Genomic DNA, 23646 nt, shown 5'->3' with positions numbered 1-23646 from the left:
TGATCTCACCCAGCGGCTTCACATAAATGTTGAAAGAAGGGGCGAGAGGACCAACCCTTGTGGCACCCCATATACAAGGGGCCTTGGGGTCAACCTCTGTCCCCCTGCCAACACTGACTGCGAACGGTCGGAGGAGAACCACTGCAGCACGGTGCTTTCCACCCCTAACTCTTCCAGCCAGTGCAGCATGATACCATGGTCGATGGTATCAAAAGCCACTGAGAGGTCTAATAGGACCAGGACAGAGGAGCAACCCCTGTCCCGAGCCCTCCAGAGATCATCAACCAATGCGACCAATGCCGTTTCCATGCTGTACCCAGGGCTGAAGCCCAACTGGAATGGATCCAGATAAGCCGATTCATCCAGGAACTGAGGGAGTGTCGTGCTACCACACTCTCAACAACCTTCACAACAAAGCGAAGGTTGGAGACTGGACGGTAATTAGCCAATACTGCCGGGTCCAGGGAAGGCTTCTTGAGGAGAGGTTTCACCACCGCCTCTTTCAAGGCGGTGGGAAAGACACCCTCACTCAAAGAAGCATTTATAATCCCCTGGAGCCAGCCTTGTGTAACCTCCTGAGAGGCCAGCACCAACCAGGAGGACATGGGTCCAATAAACATGTGGCAGCATTCAGTCTACTCAGTATCCTGTCTTCGGGAGTCACAGAATCAAACTCTTCCCAGATAATATTCTCAAGACTTTCGTCCATCCTCCCCCTGAATCTACCCCGTCAGAGTCCAGATGTTCCCGAATCTGAGCGATTTTATCATACAGATACTGTACAAAGTCCTCGACTCTACCCTCCAAGGGGTCCTCCCTCATTTCCAAATGTAACATGAGGGATATAGAGGTCTTTTTCTAGTTATAAAAAATGTTTATTGTACTCTGGGTCTGTATTCTAGCTAACAATAGTCCACGTTTGAAGAAAGAGAAGTCATTGCTTCGAGGATTCCATTTATTGAAGCACATACTCTTAAAACAGTAGGACCTTCTTTAGCCACACAAGCCTGGAAAACAGTTGGGTTAATTTAATGAGCAGAAGAGACATGCTGCTTTTGTGGAAGGTCTTTCTTCCAACTCATTTGTGGGGCTAGAACTCATGGTCTCCCAGTTTCTAGCTTGATACCCTAATCACTACATATTGATGTAGCAATCAACATTTTAATTAACCTTAAACACAGAAGAAAAAGTAATTCCTTCAGAAAACATGGCCTTGCGTTGTTTAAGACTTCAGGAGGAGGAGGAGGAGGAGGAGTAAAAAAGAGAATTAGACAGTAAAACAGTGAGAAGCTCTGTTTAGATATTACAAAGAGTTAATTCATTATGCAAGTACCTCCTCCCAAACATGAAATTAATCTACAAAAGTATCAATCTTTTTCAGCAGCAATGTCTGGAATTACTTTTATCTGTTGCTTGTTGTGTTGTATTGTGTTGTGTTGTGTTGTTTTGTTTTGTATCATTCAGCTTCCTATCAATAAATATAATTCACCCAACCTTACCTTCTGAAATCAGATAATCATGCAGGAACATAAATATTCTATCACCGTACTCTTACAACTCAAATCAATTTTTTAGGAGGATGCTGTTATGGCTGATAAACTCAAAAGTAATGGAGAAGTTAATAATATAGTTTTACTACCTTATTTATCTCCCAGAGGAAAAACAAACAAACCCCAAATCATTTCAACCAAGGGAACTTTTCTTATATATGCAGGCCTGGAACTGAATTGAAATGGATCAAGAAAAACAGTTTTATTTGGATGTACTTGAAGCTCGCCAGCAACTGCTCATTTATGTATGTCACTCATGGGTAGATTTTAGCAATTGAGCTATAATAGTTTTCATCTTCTGTAGGCTCCCCTTTGTCTCAATGAGCAGTTTACACCTTGGATCCATTCAGACATTCTCTCCCTATTACATATAAAAAGCCAAGGAAGGCATAGATCAAACAACAAACATGGTTATGTCTAAGCATCTTTACTATCCCCCTCATATCTCGATGCAAGAAACACATCCAACACAACTGAAACAACAGTAATCTGAACACTTCCACTACCAAAGACTGTAGAGTCTAAGCAAACAGAAGATATGAGTGCCATTATCTTCACAGTTCCTCAAAATTCATCACAGCATATCTCCGGCTTTCATTTGTAGATAACAATTGCTGTATCATTGGAGGACACTGGAAAAATATAATGAAAGTGTGGAGAAAAGGAGCCTTGTTTGCTATCCTTATTATGAGCTTCAATCAGATTCAGCATGATTTTCTTTCTATCTGTGTCATAGCTGTCATTCCATTTGCTTTGCTGGCTCCATGGTAATCGTTTACCATTCCATGATAATCAGAGAGAGAGAGAATGTATTTAGAGGTCAACTGTCTGGGATATTTTGGTTGTCCGCTGTGATTTCCATTGGGAACATTAGCTACTCTCCTAGATCTTTCCAAAACCTTTCACCATTCATAAGACAAGATTATTTTATTTATTATTGCGATTTATTTTGTTAGGTCCCCAGCCTTACAGAGAGAAGAAGCCACTGAAAAACAATGCTTTATCAATGAATAATCCAACCATGACAACAGTATAAATTAATTTTCATTTAATTAATCAAAGAGAAATTAATTTTACCATTTTCAGTTGATGATTATCCTCATCCTGCTCAATTAAGAGAACATCCACATGCATGGACCAAAACATTTTTGGTTGCACACCAAACTATGGTTTCAAATTTTGATTTAGCATAAAGTGGAAATCCAGAAATCAGTTGTTATAGCTAATCATAATTAAATCTAATCATAATTTTCTCAGTATCATAACACACAGGGAGGACAACCTTTGAGGCTAAGCCAGAGGAACCTAGGGTCTGTCTGTCCAACCTGTCCAATCTAGGGTCCATGGGCCACATCAGCCCTGGACACCTAGTAATGCGGTACCACACGATAATAAAAAAAATAAATAAAGGAAGTTTGTTATGTATAGTCATTAACTATATTATATATTTTATATGTGGCCCAAGGCAATTCCTCTTCACTCAATGCAACCTAGGCAAGCCAAAGGGTTGGACAACCATGATTTAAAGATAACTGATTCAATCAAGTAAGAGGATGGAGGCATGTAGTTTTTGAGATGAAACTTACCATTGGAAGGGAACCTGCTGTTGGGAATATTTTTTCTTTATGCAGCTATGAATTAATCCTAGCATCCTTGTCATTCTCTAAAACGGAGAACTTGGACCCAGACTTGGTTTGTATCTTGATCTTGCTCTTTTCTTGTGTCCTTTGATATCATCTTGTTACTTTAACATACTCATTAACTTTTTTAAACTTTGTTTTTACTTCCTCCTTTGTCTCATTTCTGCCATACCCAGGTTGACTCTGGGTGTGCCTCAGTCGTGGGTTTCAAAAAATTTTACTACCGGTTCTGTGAGTGTGGCTTGGTGGGCATGGCATGGCTTGGTGGGCATGGCATGGTGAGCGTGGCAGGGGGAGGATACTTTAAAATCTCCATTCCCACCCCAATCCAGGGGAAGGTTACTGCAAAATCCTCATTTCCTCCCAATCAGCTGGGACTTGGGAGACAGAGAATAGATGGGGTGGGGCCAGTCAGAATTTTTACTACCGGGTCTCCGAACTACTCAAAATTTCCGCTACCAGTTCTCCAGAACTGGTCAGAACCTGCTGAAACTCACCTCTGGTGTGCCTGATCCCATAGCATTTCCACCATCCAATCTTCACTCAATAATATAAATCTTGATCTTGTTACTGTTATTTGGCACAATGCTGGTTGTATGACTCTAGATGACACCATAGGTCACCAGTGAGGGAACAAACAATCTCTGTTCAGCAATTAAGGCATCTATGGTTGAATAGAAAATGCACTGAATTCAGTTTTCCAGGAGACACACTAGAGTTCTGCAGAGTTTAGTGGTGAGCTGTTTTCCCTTTGGGGAAAAATTTGCCTCACCTGCCTTCTGACATTAAATCTTCATGCTTTAATTTATCTTCCATTTAATAAATCAACCACAGAATGGTGCCTTAGAGGCACAGCAGTTGGCAGTGAACCCAGTTGCAAACATGAAATCAAGCAAAATTAACAGTGGGTGAAGCACTGATTTTATGCCAGTTTTCAAGCCCTCCTATTGGTCGTTAGGAAGGAGCACTGGCGGTCAGGTCATATGATCCAGTTTTCTCAGAATAGCAATAATGAAATGACTGCTGGGCAGTCCAAGAAGTTTGGAAAACATTGGGATTTGAAAACATTGAAGGACAAAATTTATCTTTAAAACTCAAATGGGCCAAAGAGTTGGACCTAAAGGGATCCTTCCATTTGCAGAAGACATACTTCAGGAAAATGAGAGGTCTTTAAATCCAGCAAAAGCATTTACTAATACGAGACAGGGAGATGATTTTCATTAAAACCTATCTATATGCAGCCTCCTATGCTAAGGTTGGAAAACCTTTTTTCAAATAAATTTTACCTCAAGAGATGACATGATAGAATGGTTGATATCTCAAAATTTGAAAATATAACACTTCTAAATATTTAAGAAGTTAGGAACAAAATACAATGTGTTCTCTATTTTAATACTAAACCACATACTATTTAGGGGAGACCAGTAAAAGTAACTTTAAACAAATAACAAAACAGTTAATTTCAGTTATGTTCACCAATCTGGCATATCCAAAGCAATCAATTAAATTTTCACCTGTACCTTTTTAAAATGTTTCCATTGCCCCAAATAAGGAATTGCATTAAGACTACTAAAGAGGATAGATTGAACAAATCCACTAACCTTCCTGTCAGCCTGGTGAATTAAAATGAACCAGCTGGTGGTAGTAGCTGATCCAGGCTTATTTATTCCTTCTTCTGTAATATGATTCTTTCTCTAATCTAATATGAATTCTTCTGCATATCTTGCAATATGTTCAGTTTGCAACCCGTGTTCTGTATTAGTTGCATTCAATAGCTGCAACCAGAAAACAGCAGATGCTTTTCAGAATTGAAGAAACTTTGAATGTGTCATGAGAATTGTCAGTGTAATATGTATTTTAAATGTGGCATTTGGTTTTGTTTTAAAGAAAAATGGGTTTGGTGGGGAATATATTTAAAACATTTATTTGCAAAGTGCAAATAATATTTTTGATTGTCTGATGAAGACAGACATGTAATAAAAGAAGTTGCACTGTTTGCAATGGTTTCAGGGAAGATACGAAAGCACATATTGATAAAGAGTGTCATCAAAATTAGATGGCATGGATTGACCTCATTATGGACTGAGGTAATTTTATTTGGTAGGGAATGTGATTTAAGGAAATGTGAGGTAGGAAGTTAACATTCTGTCATCCTTGTGATTGCCATGGACATACAAATGCAGTCCAGCAAGAGTTCTTCTGAGGATAGAAAACATTTGTGAGATGTTCTAAAAGAAATGTGTGCATTGCAAATCAATAATAAGATAGTCAATGAATTTCTAAGTTTAGGTATATGAATTCCAAGTTATCATGATTAGACACAGAGGCAAAAGATTGAACAAAAACTTCTGTATCTGTGCCTAGCTTGTAAGATTCCAGAAACTATGCTTGACTTACAATAGAAACAATGCTAGGCTAAATTGGCAATTATTTTAAATAACCAAAACATCTTATTCCTAATAAAACATTTCTAGTGGCCTTCGTAGGACAACTGTATATATATAATCACATTGCTTGTCTTAGCCATATTATCCTTTGCTAATGGGTAAACACAAGATTAGCCAATTAACCTTAAAAGCCTAGGATGTTCATGGCTTTACACCGATACTGAAATGCCTTAATGGTTTACTTCAAAAATTTGGGACAAACTACAAAAAGACTAGCTTGGCTAGGCACAGATACCGATACTTCAGAACAAGGACTGTGGAAGAATCAGAAATAATAGTGTCAGACAATAATCAATCATCAGATTGATCTTAGTGCTGAGATGGTCTCCTGGAGATCAGGATGGCTAAAGCAAAAAGTGCTCTTTGGCTTCAAGGAGACTCTAGCAATCTTAAAGGATACCTAAACTTATTTGCATGAAGGATCACTCCTGTCAAAAGGGAGATACAGTTAGTCCTTGATTTATGACCACAATTAAGCCCAAAATTTCTGCTGCTAAATGAGACCATTTTTAAAGAGAATTTTGCCCCATGTTATGACCTTTCTTCCTACAGTTGTTAAATGAATCACCACAGCTGTTAAGTTAGTAACACAGTTGTTAAGTCAATCTGGCTTCCCCATTGACTTTGCTTGTCAAGGGGTCACCAAAGGTAATCACATGACCCCAGGACACTGCAATCGTCATAAATATGAATCAGTTGCCAAGCATCTGAATTTTGATCAGATGACTGTGAAGATGCTGCATGGTTGTATGTGTGAAAAATGGTTATAAGTCACTTTTTTCAATGCCATTATAACTTTGAATGGTCAATAAACAAATTGTAAATCAAGGATTACCTATATATTCCATAAGAAAGAAACCTACTTTAATTCCTATAGAGAAATTGATCAAGATAATTTTTTGCAATAAATGTGACCACGAAAGGGTCTGAAGTAAAGCAATGAATTCTCCAAGTTTAGATATATGAATTCCAAGTTATGACTATGTAGACACAGAGGCAAAAGATTGGTCAAAACCTTCTGTATCTTCTGTGCCTAGCTTGTAAGATTCCAGAAACTATGTCTGATTTATGGTAGAAACAGAACGCCAGCCTAGATTGCAAGTATTCCAAATAAGTTATGTTTACAACTTTGTTTACAACTTTGTTTACAACTTTGCAATGTAGAAGTAAAAAATGAAAAATGATTTGTTCCTGGGTTTTCCTATGTAGTCCTGGCACTGGCAGCTATTATGGTGGACATTCTACCACTGAGTATCTTAAGAGATGATCGAGATATGATAGATAACCTACTCAGTAATGGAGATGTTGAGCCATTTTGTTTAAAGCATAAACAGACATTTAACAGATCTTTCTCTAAATATTTTGGGATGCAGCAGTGATGCGCTGTCCTTGGTGATACTGGAGAATTTCACTGATTTTTTAAAAAATTAATTGATCCAATATGCGTTCCCCAAATCATAATTCTGTTCTACTTTCCTTTGGATTCTGGACTTGCTCCTATACTTTTTCTGGACCTTACACATTCTCTACTCAAAATGTACTTGTCAGAGAAAATTGCATTCAGTAGGAGAAAAATGTGCAAAATATGTACTGTATAATATATGGAGTGACACCAAAATCCCTGCAGAACTGTCTTCTCCAGTAAGTTTTGGCCTCTTGATTCATATATCATGGGAAAAACTGCTAGTCAATCCCCATTTTTAGGAGGTGATGTCAACCATCTTGTAGGTGTTGGATTGTTGTTGTTTTCCTGTCAACTGGAGCACCTGCATTGCAAAGTCTCTCTCCTTGGTGAGTAGATCAGCCCCCACATTGCTGGTTTTCCATAAGTTACTGAAAACAGACTTATTTCAGACAGCCTTGGGAGATTGAAGTGATGTTATCATGGCTGGCTTCTGTTTGTGGGTAGGAGTTGTTTTATTTTTAACTACTTATTTAATTATACCAAGGTTATTTTATAGTATTATCCTTTTTATGATTTCATTGTAAACTCCAAAAAAGGCATTTTGATTGTGGCAGATATAGATCCATCAAAAAAACACAACATATAAGTAGGGAAAGCTACCTATTTAAATATGGATTGGGTGTTTGCTTATTTGTTTGTTGGTTTGTTTTGCACATTACTTAATGGAGGGGAATGTGTGACCCTATTCCTGGAAAGTATCATATGTGAAACATAAACATGTGCCATCATTCTTCTTAGTTTCTCCCTCTTAGCAACTAATGCAAGTATGTGCTAGTTTTCACTTATACATAAGTGCAGTGTAAATTTAGAAAGGAATGACATGACCGAATATAGGAATGTTTAATAATTCCAGCTGTCTCTGTTACCAAAACAATGTTATTGGTACACCCAAAGGAGATGTCAATATGCTTGGAAAAATTAAAGTGAAGGCATTCAAGTTGGTGGGAGGGATAACAGAATGCAATAACATAGGTATTTCTTATTAACTAGAAGATTTCTACATAACACCAGTTCGTTCCACCAGGATATGTTGATCTTAATGTAATTAACAGGGTTTTTTTAGTGGTAGAGTGCAATTTGAAAGAACTCAGAAGTCTGCTAGAACTCCAATTATATCTTGTTAATTAAGCAAGAGAGAATTCAGGCTTGCAGGATTTTTTTAGTGGTAGAGTGCAATTTGAAAGCTGTATCTTAGCCATCAAGTTTGTCTGAAATTGGTGGCAGAACTCAGAAATCTGCTATAACTCCAATTATATCCTGCAAGCCTGAATTCTGCCCATCTCTGATATAAAAAGAAAACTGTATCAGCATCTGCATTGCCCTAAATTGAATTTGTAGTTGATCTAATGTCCTTACTGATTGGCATTATCCTCAGAGACCTTTCCCAGCTAACCAGTTAAGCTGAGGATTTATGCTGGAGCTTTTAAAATCTGCATTTATTTATTTATCTTTTAAAAAATGCTATTAATTATATTCCACCCATCTCACTAAGTGAATCTGAGCAACTTACAATACAGATATAAAAACACAGATATAAAAACATTTTAAAATATTAAAATGAACAGGAATTAAGTAAAACTATTAACTAAATTCACAAGCAGTACGGAAGTGGGTTCTTTGTACTCCACCAGCCATCTCCAACTTAAAGCATCCTCATAGGGAGCCCAAGTCAATCAACAGAGCCAGGTATTGAGATCCTTAAGGAAGGCCAAGAAGGTGGGAACCAATCTCACCTCCAGCAGTAAGATGTTCCAAAGGCCGGGGCCACAACAGAAAAGGTTCTTCTCCTAGACCCTGCCAGCCAGAATTCCTCGACCAATGGGGTCTGTAGTATGACCCTTCTGGTGGAGCTAGTGGGGCAGATCAATCTCATTGTGGCAAAATGGTTCTTCACGTAATCTTTGCTACCATTGAGACCTTTTGAGATTATTTGTGTATTTTAATGCCCTGTACTGTCCCAGGTTTTGAAATTTCATAGGGAAATAGTAAAGACATTTAACCAAGTGAAGTACAAACACTTGTACTTACATGACATGAAAGAAATGTATTCATTGTGAAGTAGCCAATTTTCCCTTGTATATACTTGCAGCTGCTAAAATTATCACTTGGGTAATGTCTCCTTGAGATATTTTTACCCACATGGGTGTGTCAAACAAACCTCAAATAGAATAAGAACAAGATCAAACAATTTGCCCTTTGTACAAATATATTATCCATATTTCTCCATCAGAAATAAATGCACAAAGACTTCCCGGTGCATATTTACTTTTCATTTTACCATGACAAGTACTTACTTACCAATCACTTACCAATCACTTCTTTTTTTAAGTGATGCTTATAATTCCAAATAGCATATCTTTAGAACAGGGGGACTGAATTAGGCCTGCAGGGTACTTAAATCTGGCCTATGGGGCCGCCCTGGAAACAGCAAAGGACCGGCCTGTGGTGCTTCTACCAGTGAAAACGGTGCTTGGGAGGGGTGCGTGCTGCCCTCCTGAGCTCCGTTTTCACTGTCAGAGCACTCGAGCCACCACAGGTGCCCCCGACATGAATGACCTCAAGCTGGCCACGCACACCCTGGCCACACCCACCCCAGCCGCTCAAGGTCAAACACAACCCTGATGTCGCCCTCAATTTAATCGAGTTTGACACCCCTGCTTTAGAATTATAGCCAAATGTATGCCAAAGCAATAATAGAACTATTTCAGACTAAATGCAAATATTTCTTATATCCAGATACATCTGCTCTTTGGCATCATTTTATTTAGAATGCCAGGAAAACTTTAATTCATAAACAAATGAATAGGCATTATATAACTTCACTTTCATTCCCTACATTTTTATTTACTCATTTTTCCATCCAAAGAACAATATATTCTGTCTTGCTGTTTGGTAGTCACCCAGACACATGGTTTAATAAGCCAGAAAACAAAACTATTTATACTAATTCTAAAATTGATAAACTTTGCCTTATTTTAAAAAAAGAGAGAGACATCAAGCTTGGTTTGACATTTTTAATTTTTACCTTCTCCTTGTTGAAATATTTTTCAATGTAATTGCAATACGCCAACCCACACTTCATTCTTATTATAGAATTGTATATAGTATTCAACTTCAACAATTTGAGTGTCACAGTTGCCTAGAGGTGAATATGCTCATCTCCTACTTGGAAGGTTGAGAATTCAACCTAGGCAGTGACAGATGTTTCTATATTCAGAGTGCTAAGAGAAAATACCTGCTGCGAACTCCACATAGGCGGCAGGAAGGGCATCTGGCCAGTAAACGCTCAGCCCCATTCAGTTGTCCCAACTCCATTCTAATGAAAGGGATTAGAGGGTTGTAAAAAGAAAAAAAGTCAGCTTATAACCATCCATATAGCAGCCATTCAAAATTACAATGGCCCTAAAAAAATTGACTTAACAACTGGTCCTCATACTTAACCACTGTTGCAGTATCTCCACGGTCACGTGATCAAAATTGAAGTGCTTGACAATTGGCGTGTATTCAGAGCATCATCTTAGGGTCATGTGATTGTATTTATGTGTTTTTATCTTGTAGCTGTTCACCGTCCTGAGTCCTTCGGGACTAGGGCGGTATATAAATCAAATAAACTAAACTAAACTAAATAAACATTGGAAATTCTGGTTCCAATTGTGGTTATAAGTCGAGGACTACCTGTCCCGTAAAAGACAAAAGGAATAAAACTCTGAAATTGTAACTATAGTTGGAAAATATGGTTCTATTCATTTTCTAAATGGATCTTGACATGCCACATAAACTTTAGCCTTGGAAACACTACTTACTCGTGCCTTAAAACAAATGCTATTTCATCACTGCTTTTTCCAATCAAAGTAACACAATTGCCAATAAAGAATGCTGTTCTTTTAACAACCAAGTTTTCTGGAGATGTGTTTTTTGTTTGAATACCTCCACTTCTATGTTTTTTATGAACATACATTACAGGGAAATAATATTGCTGTCCATATTTTGCTTGGAAATGACTGCATATTGTGTATCCTGGGAGAGGATGCAGAGATAATATAAGTTTTTTTTAAATGGAATATCTGATAAAAGAATATATGATATTTAATCACACTGTAACAATTTGAGCCTACATGTCAGTCTAGACTAATTTTTATAATCCCTTTTAAGAGCTAGACACAGCTAGTTTTTCCTGTATTCTTTCAGATATTCAGCAGAGAATTATAAGGATTTCATAAAATGAACTACCTGTGGCTATCGCTTGTTAATTATGTGGTGATATGCTTTAAAAGTCTATAGTCTTTGCCCATAAATTCTATGTGTAAATGTTTTTCTATTTGTCTGTTTGACTACTAGTCTCTACCAGCCTGTTGCAATCATGGAACACCAACAAAATATTAATTTGGAAGACGAACTTGAAGCCCCAGAAGCTGTACATACAGGTAATCAAATCAAAATATCCCTGATACAAATGATAAATGACTGCTTTCTGGACACTTTGCTTAACACTGAATTGTAAGGGCAGCAGTAAGAATATGTTGTAGAATAGAGGCGGCATGTAGAATTAATTCAATATATACATAAATTCTAAATTTTGTGTGTGTGTCTGTGTATGTATAAGTATATAAAATAATCATAAAATAAAATAAAATAATAAAGTAATAAAGTAAAGTAAAGTAAAATTATATATATAATATATATATATATATATATAAACATGGACAAAAATCTATCTTCTCAGCCTTTTGGCTAAAATCAAGCGTAGTGTCTCTATGGTCATTAGGACTTAACACTAACTCCTCTAATGGTTGACCCACAATTTGTAAGAGAAATTTATAGGATTTGGAAAGCTTTCTACAACATTTCCTCTCCCCATATTCTTCTTAAAAGAAATACCATATTTTTCGGACTAGAAGACACTCCAGACTATAAAATGCACCTAGCTTTTGGGGAGGAAAAAAAATCTGCCTCTGCCTCCCAGCATCCATCCGGTATTCATCTGGCCCATTCGCCGTGGCCCATTTCCCTGCTGTCGCGGCCTGTTCACCACAACCTGTTTCTCACAGCCCGTTCGCACTGCTGCTGCGGCTCATTCAAGGCCCCTTGTTCGCTGTGGCCCATTTACCACTGCAGCCCATTCACCCATTTGCCGCTGCGGCCCGTTCGCCACCGCCACCACTTCCCATTCACCGCTGCCACCGCAGCCCATTCTAGAACAGTTGATCGGCCCCACACCAACACCACTCCCTCCCCCGCTGCAATATTTGCTGTATAAGAAGCACAGACATTTCCACCCACTTTTTTGGAGGGAAAAAGTGTGTCTTATACTCTGAAAAATATGGTAATTAGTCAAAGCTGGATCTTTTACAATCACCTCAAGTAACTAACTGTCCACCAGTAGAACTGTAGTCTGTATAAGGTTCATAATTATTAATTTTTGCACCCAAATGTCTCCTGATACAGCTCTATCTATCTATCTATCTATCTATCTATCATCTAATCTTCTATCTAATTTATCTATCAATCATCTGTCTATCTAATTTATATGCTACCCATCTCACTATCCAAAGCGACTCTGAGCCATTTACAATACCATAATTTTTGGAGTGAATTGAATTTGGAAATTTCATTTCAATAATAAGACAATATTTTTCAGCCTCTGTTGGGGATATACAGTATCTGCCTATGTCTGCTTTTCTATTTTCCTCACTAGCTTCTTTGTTGAAGCATCTAAAGACTGATAATTAAAAAGGAAAGATTGATAATTTAAAAAGAAAGTAAAACTAAATAACACAAAATAAAAGCATTTTCTTCTTCTAGGACCTAAAGGGGTGATCAATGACTGGAGAAAATTTAAATTGGAGAGCCAAGACCAAGACCGTCTTCCTCCAAGTAAGAGAGAGCTCCTCATCAGGCAAATCTCTTCGCCCTACAACTGTCAGAGCAGAGATCATAGAGACATCAGAGAACGAGTCAGTCGTAAGGTAAATGAGGGAAGGAAGACAATGTAATGGAAAAGATGCATGGGGGAAAGTTTCAGATAATTTTTCTATATATTCAAGAAAAATGGGGTAAGCTTGTTATGCTAATGCACATAACAGATACATTTTCACCATGTATGTCAGATGTATAGTTAATATGCGTGAGGTTGAATATGGCATCATACATGTTTCGAAATCGGAACTGTTCCAGGCAAGAGAAGATAGATCCCGTTTAATAAATTGGTATGGGTATAAAAGCCATGTCATACAATCCACATTTGTAGAAAGTATGGGGGAAAAGCATGTGGGACCCCACAGTCTCCTTTCACATATTTCTGGAACATGTAAGTAAGATCATTTGAACCCCTGGAATAGTTTTGGGGATCTTTTAGTCCTTGAAATGTTGCAAACAACTCCTTGTAGCCTAGAAAAGGGATGCTGGGAGCACAGCAAAATCTGGAAGACAACAGGGTTTTTTTACCTGTCATAGAACCAAATAAGTAGGATTCCTATAGAAAATAGTTTTCCCTACTTTTATATTTTACTAATATTTTACTACATTTGCAGTGTTAAAGACACAAAGAACAAGGGAAATTCCCGAAGATCAGACTGAGTATTGAGATATGACCATTTTATAATTTTACCAGGCCCTGCATTAGCCAACTTGTGGAAACGTTTAATGGCTCCAAGTCATTGGCAAAAACTAGGTTGATGTTTTTTGACAGTGCACAATTAGAATAGAATCCTCATTGTTCCAGAAGTAGATATATCTTATTATAACATCCTGTACCAAACAATAGCACATTTGTTTGCCTGATCCAGTTTCATTGTTGAAATGCCTATATTGTAGTCAACTCACTTTCATTTTGTGACAAAATAATAATAATAATAATAATAATAATAATAATAATAATAATAATAATAATAATAATTTTATTTCTATACCGCCCTTCTCCCGAAGGACTCAGGGCGGTGTACAGCCTATTTAAAAACACAGACAAAACAACAATATAAAATTTAAAATAATTAAATAAATTGGCTCAGATTTAAAACCCCCAAAAAATTTAAATACCCCAATTTAAAACTATTGTGTTGATAGTCCAGCCTGCCGGAACAACAGGGTCTTCAATGCGCAGCGAAACACCCGGAGGTCGGAGATCTTACGAATTTCCAGGGGCAGTTCGTTCCACAGGGCTGGGGCTCCCACAGAGAAGGCCCTCCCCCTGGGTGTCACCAGCCGACATAACTTGGCTGATGGCACCCTGAGGAGACCCTCTCTGTGGGAACGGACTGGTCGGTGGGAGGCTATTGGTGGCAGAAGACGGTCTCGAAGGTACCCGGGTCCTATGCCATGGAGCGCTTTAAAGGTGGTAACCAACACCTTGAATCGCACCCGGAAGACCACTGGGAGCCAGTGCAGCTCGCGCAGGAGGGGTGTCACATGGGCACAACGGGTTGCGCCCATAACTACCTGCGCGGGCCGCATTCTGGACCAGTTGGAGCCTCCGAGTGCTCTTCAAGGGGAGCCCCATGTAGAGAGCATTACAATAGTCCAACTGGGAAGTAACAAGGGCATGAGTGACCGTGCGCAGGGCGTCCCGATCCAGAAAGGGCTGCAACTGGCGAATCAGGCGAACCTGATAAAAGCCCCCCCTGGCCACGGCCGTCATATGCTCTTCTAAAGACAGCCGCGCGTCCAGGAGGACACCCAGATTGTGAGCCCTCTCCGTGGGGGGCAAAGATTCACCCCCAATAGTCAGCGATGGCACCTGCTGACTATATTGGGGGGCCGGAAGCCACAGCCACTTGGTCTTGGAGGGGTTGAGTCTGAGCCTGTTCCTCCCCATCCAGACCCGCACGGCCTCCAGGCAGCGAAACATCACATCAAGGGCATCGTTGGGGTGGTCTGGGGTGGAGATGTACAGCTGAGTATCATCAGCGTACAGATGGCACTTCACCCCAAAACCACGGATGATCTCACCCAGCGGCTTCACATAAATGTTTTCCCTACTTTTATATAGGGAAATATATAGTAGAAATAATCCTCCTGATGGTACTGTCAACATTGGACAGAAAGCCTGCATCAGGATCAATGCCCTACCAATGCTCATTGGAATAAATATATTTACATGGAAGCTTTTGAACTTTCAGTGCTGTTCTTTGAGTATAAAATGTTCTATTTATATTCCACGAGACTGCACGAAATCTCTCATTTTATGATTGGCAATTAAATCGGCACTTATAGTTCAATGTATTCTTACAATTACTTGCAGATGAGTGTGCAAGAATATGAGTTATTGAATGTCAAAGAAGATGAGAGTTGTTTACAGCAATACCGGAAGAGCTGCATGAAGAACATGCACGAGCGATTGAGCTTTGCGCCAAAGCACGGCTACGTTTCTGAGCTGCAGGATGGGAAGGAGTTCCTGGAAGCTGTGGAGAAAGAACACAAGGCCACCACTGTAATTGTCCACATCTATGAAGATGACATCAAGGAGTGTGACGCACTCAACAGCAGCCTTAATAGTCTTGCTGCTGAGTATTCCATTGTGAAATTTTGCAAAATTAAGGCTGCTAACACAGGGGCAGGAGACCGTTTCTCCAGTGATGTTCTTCCAACACTACTTGTCTATAAAGGTGGGCAGCTTATAAGCAATTTCATTAGTGTGACCGACCAACTGAATGGAGAATTTTCTACTACAGATGTGGAGACTTTCTTAAATGAATATGGGTTACTCCCTCAGAAAGGAATTCCAGAACTTGGCAATGGTGACATGAATGAACAAGAAATTGAACAGTAGATATCTAGTATTTCATCATCTGTGCTCAGTGAATTTTTAGTTTGGATCCCATTTGGGGCCAAATTTACGTAGGAAATGCTGCATATAGAAGCATTAAAAAAGACTTATTAGGAAAGTATAGAAAGATATAAAAGAAATAAGGGATGCCCAGGTCTTAGCCTGATGATCCCTTTTTGTTTTTTCCTCTTCTTTTCACTTTTACAAGAAATAAGAGAACAAATTAGGATTGGTGAAATCTTCTTTCCAAGGGGATGCAATGCTAGATATAAATCACCCAATTGTAACTATACCCTCAGTAGTATGGACAATTTTCAGAGACCACTGAAGATGGACTAATACTGGACATTAACTTTTTTGGAAGGATAGGAGTAGGAAGTGAGATTGTTTTAATCTTCATTTGGAAGGAATTTGGCTAAGATAAAACACATATAGAAGTTGACAGATCCCTAAAATACAAGGTATATTTGGATGGAGCTACTAACATTATAAAACTTTCAGCAAATATTCAAAAGGAAACTTTGATTTCATTAGAGTTTTAGAGATGCAAAACATTTGCGACATTAAGGGTAAAGACAAGTTTCCTTTTAAACACTGAATATTCAGGGCAACTCTAAACTCTGATGAACACCAACTTTGGTCAGGATTTGATCTATCAACTGTTTTCTAATTCTGAATTTCCTGGTTTACCTATATTCATGCAAGAAGTCTTTTTTGAGAATACATGATGAACCCAATAACAATATAAGAAATAAATACAACAGACTCATAATATCTTATGGCATAACTGTTATAATTTAGTTAGTTAAAAACAGTTATCACGGCAGGCATCTAATAATCTCAGGGATGTTGTCAGAATGTTGTTACAGTGCCAGAAATGTCAGAATCAGGATAGGTTGGAATAGGATCAAGCTTAACCCCTGGCAAGATTGACTATCTGTAGATATTTGGATATCCCACTCCCCCCATATCAGGTGTCTTCCATTTTTAGCCTTAAATAGAGTTGCACCATCATCAGGACTGTTGTATAATTTGAGGTGTCCTCCTGGATTAATAGCTCCTGCTTAAGAAACAGGCAGCCGTTGTGGCCAAAAGGGCCTTTGCACCAGTGGTGAAATCTAACATTTGTTACTACCAGTTCTGGGGGTGGGGGGGTGGGGGGGACGTGGCCAATTTTTTTTTTAAACTTTTAAAACCATTTTTTCTACAACCTCTTCGGCGAAGAGGTTGTAAAAAAATGCTTTCAAAAGGCTCTGATGATCCAAGCTGAGTTGCCTGATCAGCAGCTTTTTTTTCTTTTAAATGCCTCTGATGATCCAAGCTGAGTTGCCTGATCAGCAAAGGTTTTTTTTTTCTTTTAAAAGCCTTTTGACGATCCCAGCTGAGCCGCACAATCATCAGAGGCTTTTTGTTTGTTTGTTTGTTTTTAAAAGCATTTTTTCGGCCGAAGAGGTTGTAGAAAAAATGCTTTTAAAAGTAAAAAAAAAAAGCCCGATGATTGTGCGGCTCAGCTGAGCATGCGGGGGGGGGGGGTAGAGATTTTTGCTACCAGTTCTCCGAACCACCCAGCTCCATTGCTACTGGATCAGGCGATCTGATCTGAACCAGGAGCATTTCACCCCTGCTTTGCACAGATTCATCTTGTGTACCAATTGCATGCATTTTTGTACCAGGAAACCCTTCTCACAATCATTCATGCTTTGATCAACTTTCATGAGCTCTTCATGGGACTTTCATTGAAGACCCAGAAACTGCAGCAGGAGTGATTCTAAGCATGCTACATTATGCCTATGTAAGTCTGCTGCTTGCTGAGCTGTAATAATTGCAGGTAATCATTAGGAGTCCAATCCAAGATAATAGTTATCACCTATAAAGCCCTTGACAGCATAGGGTCTGGTTATTTGAAGGACAGTCTGTTTCCTGTGATGTCTACCCATTCATTAAGGGCAGTTAAGTAAGTCACTTTAATAGCAACACCTGATGCTTGTCCAAAAGACAGGCATAATTGGAAATGTGGTTTTCCAATATTTCATTTCAGAAATGTAACTAAAAATAGGGGACAGGGGGAAGTGAAAATTTTACTTTAGCGAGATATCCTAGAAATTCATTTTTCTTGAATGGCTAACGTGGCTATTACCAGCACTTAAGTATGGGCCAGCAGTGTGCTGTAGCTGCCAAAACAGCAAATGTAGTCCTAGGTTGCAGAACAGAGCAAGATCACATGAAGCGATAGTACTTGTAAAAAATGCACTGGTGAGACCACACTTGGAATATTGCATCCAATTCTGGTCACCATGATACAAAAAAGATTCTGAGACCCTAGAAAGAGTGCACTGAACAGCAACAAAAATGATAAGGATTCGGGAGGCTGAACTATAATGAGGGAAGTAGGTAGTGTGTCTAGTTAAATGAAGAGAAGGATAAGATTTGATATGATAGTAGTCATCCAGTATTTGAGGGGATGTCACAGAGAAAAGGTTGACCTGTTCTCCAAAGCACCTGAGGGCAGAACAAGAAGTAACAGGTGGAAGATAATAAAAGAGAGATCCAACCTAGAACTAAGGAAAATTTTTACTGATAGTGGGAACAATTAATCAGTGAAGTTGTAGGTGCTTCCATAATTGGAGGTTTTCAAGAAGAGACTGGACAGATATTTGTCTGGAATTGTCTACTTGAGCAGGGGTTGGACTAGACAACCCTAATATTCTATTATGATCAGACAGAGTCAACATGGTTTGATCCCCATTGGTATAACAGTGCCACCTGAGGACACCTAGGAAGCAGACCTTCTCTGTCCGGTGACTGCCCTTTGATACAACATCCTCCCAGAGATTTGAACAGCTCCTATCCTGACTTTGTTTAAATAAACCTTGAAGATCTGGCTCTTCCCCTGGCCCTACCTTAGGGAGTGTGACAAGCTCCTTTGGGAATTACAGGAAGTGGAAGAACATTTTTTTTATATAAAACTACCATCTGAGTTTATTATGATGTTTTTCTCCTATGCTTTTTAATACTGTACATTACTTGGAGTTGTTATGCAACTGGACAGCTTTAGAAATTTAACCTAACAAGAAATAAGCAAACAAATAAAAATTCTCTCATTTGCGAGTAGTTATCATAATTTGATTTGAAATTACTAGCCAAAAAAAGAGACATTATATTTAGCATGTGCTGTTTGGAAAGCATCACATAGCATTAGCTGCTAATCAAGTACATTCTCTCTCCAAATCTGTAGATAAATTAAAGAGTGTATTTTTAACTCACTTTTAATTGTGTGTAATTAGTAAACTTAGGTTAGTGTTGGAAAACGTATAAAGAAAATATATACATGCATCAAAACACTTATTAAATACTGTATGATGTCACATGGTAAATTAAAACAATGTGTTCATAAAACATTATCAATGACTAAACCTTTCTATTCTGTGCAGATGTAATTAAAGGCTAGTTAAAACATAGCTTTTAAATGGGTCTATTCTAATTTTTAATATGTGCATACAGACAATATAAAAAACAAGAACAAGTGAACGCTGATTTTTCCTTGTATTTAAGCAGCTGTAATGGGACAAACCATCACTGCCACCTCCTCAATGTTTAGACAGAGGGAAATGAGATAATAGGGCTGGAGCTAGTACTTCTCCCCTGGGCGCAATCAGTATATAGTTCAGTGGTGGATTGCTACCAGTTTGCCCTGGTTTGGGGGAACCGGTAGTAGTGGTGGCAGGAGGCTCCACCCACCCGCCCGGACATCATCAAATATGTTCTGTGCATGTGCAGAAGCTTCTGTGCATGCGCAGAAGTGGCATGCGTGTGAGTGAAGCAAGCAAGTGCGCGTGAGCAAACCAGTAGCAAAGGTAAGTGAAACCCACCACTGACATAGTTGTGCAAGAAAGACACAGAAAATACCTTGGTTTGTGCTTTCCTTTGGGGGAAGAGCTATTGCTAGACAACAGTTTTAAAAGGGAAGGGGGAAGGGAAGGGAAGGACTAATGATTTCTTCTGGTTTTGTCTTCAGCACCATTAAAATATACTCTCTCATCTAGAGTGATCCCCAAAGCTTTCATTTATAAAAAATGAAGTAAACAGGAACAGTTGTGCAATGTATATTAAATAAAGCCTTACACAGAGAGACTAATTTCACAGTAAGTTGTCTAACACATCAGAGAGGCAGAAAGTTGAATGGAAAATATTCTGGCTTAATGGGTGGAGGGCTTTCAGATTCCTTGCATACTGTGGATCTCTCTGGAGTTTGCCAGACTGAACTAATTTCACAGAAGGGGAACACTGTCGCCTTGTTTCTGTTCCAATCTACTCTCAGGTGAATAGAATAGAATAACAAAACTGGACGAGACCATGGAGGTCTTCTAATCCAACCCCCTGCTCAGGCAGGAAACCCTACACCACTTCAGACAAATGGTTATCCAATCTCTTCTTAAAAACTTCCAGTGTTGGAGCATTCACAACTTCTGGAGGCAAGTTATTCCACTGATTAATTGTTCTCACTGTCAGGAAATTTCTTCTTAGTTCTAGGTTGCTTCTCTCCTTAATTAGTTTCCACTGCTTCTTGTCCTACTCTCAGGTGCTTTGGAGAATAGATTGACTCCCTCTTTTTTGTGGCAGCCCCTGAGATATTGGAACATTGCTATCATGTCACCCCTAATCCTTCTTTTCATTAAACTACACATACCCGATTCCAGCAATTGTTCTTCATGTTTTAGCCTCCAGTCCCCTAATCATCTTTGTTGGTCTTCTCTGCGCTCTTTCTAGAGTCTCAACATTTTTTACATCTGTTTAACTTCTGTATAATGTATAACTGACATGAGCATTACAGTGACTTTCCACCCTGCCCAGTGACATCAGACAAGGAAACCTCAAAGATCTAAGTAAAAGTCAGAGAAAGAAATAATTCATAAGTGTGCAGGAAATAGATGCCCCAAAGATTAGTAATGCTTACAAATGTTGGAGAAAGATAAATAATTTGATGGCAAAAAGTGGCAGGTCCCCTGGGATTCTTTATCTTGCAAATTCAAAACATTTTTAGATACATATTTGTTTTAAAAAACTTGAAAAACATCAGATTAAAAACTGAAATGCAGGGCACATTCTAAAAGTACTAATATATAGTGATCATATATCTTGAAGGCAAGGTTGAAAACCTGGACAAATCTTGGGGAAAAAAGATTTTAGTCCTAAGAAATAATACCTTCATCCATTCCTGAAAATATAAAAAAGGTCAACATTGTAAGGCAAGATTTTAGAAAAGCATTTAACATATAAAATTGAACCCAGGACCTTTTCATGGCAAGTGGTAAACTATTCAGGCAGACCCATAGAAGTAATGGAAGATGGAGAAAAAAAAAGCTGGAAGAGGAATAAAGCTGTAGTAGAAAGGTATTTTTCTCTCAAATGGTATTTATTCACTTTCCTTCTAGTTTTTCCTTAATGGAGTTAAATGTGATGGGTATTTACAAATAGTATTTGTTAGATGGGACAAGTTGGGTTCCTGGCAAAATATTGGTTCCCCTGCCTGCTTCCTCTTATATATATATTTAGACAATTGATCTGTTTCATGAATAAACAGATAGTACCTCAATTTGAAACATTTTTGATATAACAGTGTTCTATGTATTGTATTTTTGGTTTCTTAAATCAAATATAGAATTTCTAGATTGATCATCTCCTGGCTTAGGTTGTTTAGCTATATAGTGGGAATAAACATAAAATATTAAAACTATATAGAAAGTTTACTATTCTGCATATATGTGTATGTAGAAATGAATTGGGTACACTATTTTTAGACAAAATGTGTCTATTGTACAAGATTTAGTGCTATTCATTTAAAACTGAATAGCTTCCATCTAGTCTTCATATATTAAACCCTGAGGATTAAAAATTATATAAAATATGTAGATCATTAACTGTATCCCATTGTATCTATAATTTTAATAGATATGATAAATGGCTATACAAAATAACATATAACTAACCAAGCATGCACAATTTGTATTCTTGGAGGCAGTCTATAAACTGAAAATTGTTAGCACTCATTCATATGGAGCTAACCAAGCTTCTGTATATTATGACTCTTCAAGGTAACAGTATATGATTAATGAAATTTAAATTAAGGGTTTTGTGGCTCCATCAGGATTTCTTAAGGAAATTGAGATTACAAAGGTGGTATTCAAGAATCTTTTTTCTCACCTTCCTTTCAACCAAGGACAGGTAACAAGACTGCGTCAAGTGTAGATTTATGGCCTTCCAAATGTTCCTGTGTTATCATTTTCAGCAGAGATAAGAAAAATCAGGAGTTGTGCCCAAATCACATCTCAAGGATATATTTTGTGTGTTGTTGTTGTTTTTAAAAAATAACCTTGCAGAAGTAATCCAAATGGCTAAATTCTCCCCTTAATTTCTCTTGCATTCATTAGCCATGACCTGTTCTATGTATGACTCTGAACCCTCACACATTAAACTTTGAAAGCATATCGTTTTTTTTCCCACTTGGTGACAAAACCTGATGGAAACATATCTTCTTGTGACAGCACAGTTCTGCATGCACTGAAAGAACTATGTATTTGGGGGTTAATGTAAAGAAGTATGTATGTTTCCTACAGAATGAGGCCATTGGTACAACTGGCTCAGCATTTAGGCTATTTAGTTAAATTTCTCAGGGCTCTAGGGCCCATTACAAAACATCTCTAGTAAGAGCTATCTATTACTTTCAGGAACTTGGGGAACAAAGGAGGTATAAGAAGAAAATTGATGGGTGTCCCCATCAATTGTGGCTCTGGCACTATTTACTATCTGTTCAGCCTGCCATACAGTTCCAAACAGGTTATTGTTAATCAATGGTAGTTCTCTAGGATTCTTTCCCATTTATAATTAGGTGAGTCTTAATCTGAGCCTTGATCATATGCATTAGGAGTGAGTTTTAAGCTTTCTGACACTGTATGCTGACACAGAACAGATCTTGAACCTATGCTCTGATTCATCACTATATACTTTTGGCAAAGAGGAAATTGCAATAAGTCTAGACTAGGAATATAAAATAATTTTGCCTTTAATCTTCGTGGAAGAAATTGAGTTGGCAGGACCGGATTTTAATGTTATTATAGTACGATGATAACATACAAATGAAATCTGGCTAGAATTGAACCTTTCTTCCCCAAAGCTGAATCACTTTATAAAGCGTGCAAGGTGTAAAAAGCTCATGGCCTTTTCTATATTTTTACAGTAAAAATGCCTTGTTTGCTCACAAAAGCTCAGGGCCTGCCCCAGAAACTGATTTACTTTTACAGCACTTCCTGGAATTATGTTTTTGGAATTATGTTATGGAATTATGCAATACAAGTAAACAGAGAAGTAAGGGTTTATGAGAAACACAGACTTGTGAGATGTTACTGTGAAAAAGTGAAGGAAATTAACCATGACAAACATTAAGCTTACATTTTATGCCCAATATTTAAAAATGCAGACCTACCTTTGACAGAATGGAATGGAAATCTAGCAGGCAAAGTGGAAAACATATTAAATGTACAGCTGTTTGAATGCCCTTAGATTATACATGTTGACCACCCAAAGAAAACGTGCATCACTAAGCTTGAGTAAATCGTCTGAATTAGATTTGCTTCCTGACTCTGAGGAAAAAAGTGTCCGTACTTTGAGAATTGCAATTCAAATGGTTCTTGTTTTTCCACACTGAGTTACACAGAACCTACACATTTGGATTCAAAGAAAACTTAGAGGAGAATGGTCTCCAATCACAATAATTCATTTTAAAATT

General features: G+C 38.2%; 1 protein-coding gene across 1 annotated transcript; it reads left to right on the top strand.

Moving 5' to 3' along the window:
• The first annotated feature begins 11462 nt into the window (after positions 1–11462).
• Positions 11463–15866, top strand: PDC (phosducin). The gene is made up of 3 exons (XM_070939289.1): positions 11463–11526; positions 12905–13068; positions 15339–15866. Exons 1-3 carry the CDS (start codon positions 11463–11465, stop codon positions 15864–15866), a joined length of 756 nt encoding a protein of 251 aa, XP_070795390.1.
• Positions 15867–23646: the final 7780 nt, after the last annotated feature.

Source organism: Pituophis catenifer, unplaced genomic scaffold (assembly GCF_029215685.1).
Source record: "Pituophis catenifer annectens isolate HBS135680 unplaced genomic scaffold, rPitCat1.0.hap2 SCAF_3, whole genome shotgun sequence".
Taxonomy (NCBI): Eukaryota; Metazoa; Chordata; class Lepidosauria; order Squamata; family Colubridae; genus Pituophis; species Pituophis catenifer.
This window is presented reverse-complemented; position numbering and strand designations above follow the sequence as displayed.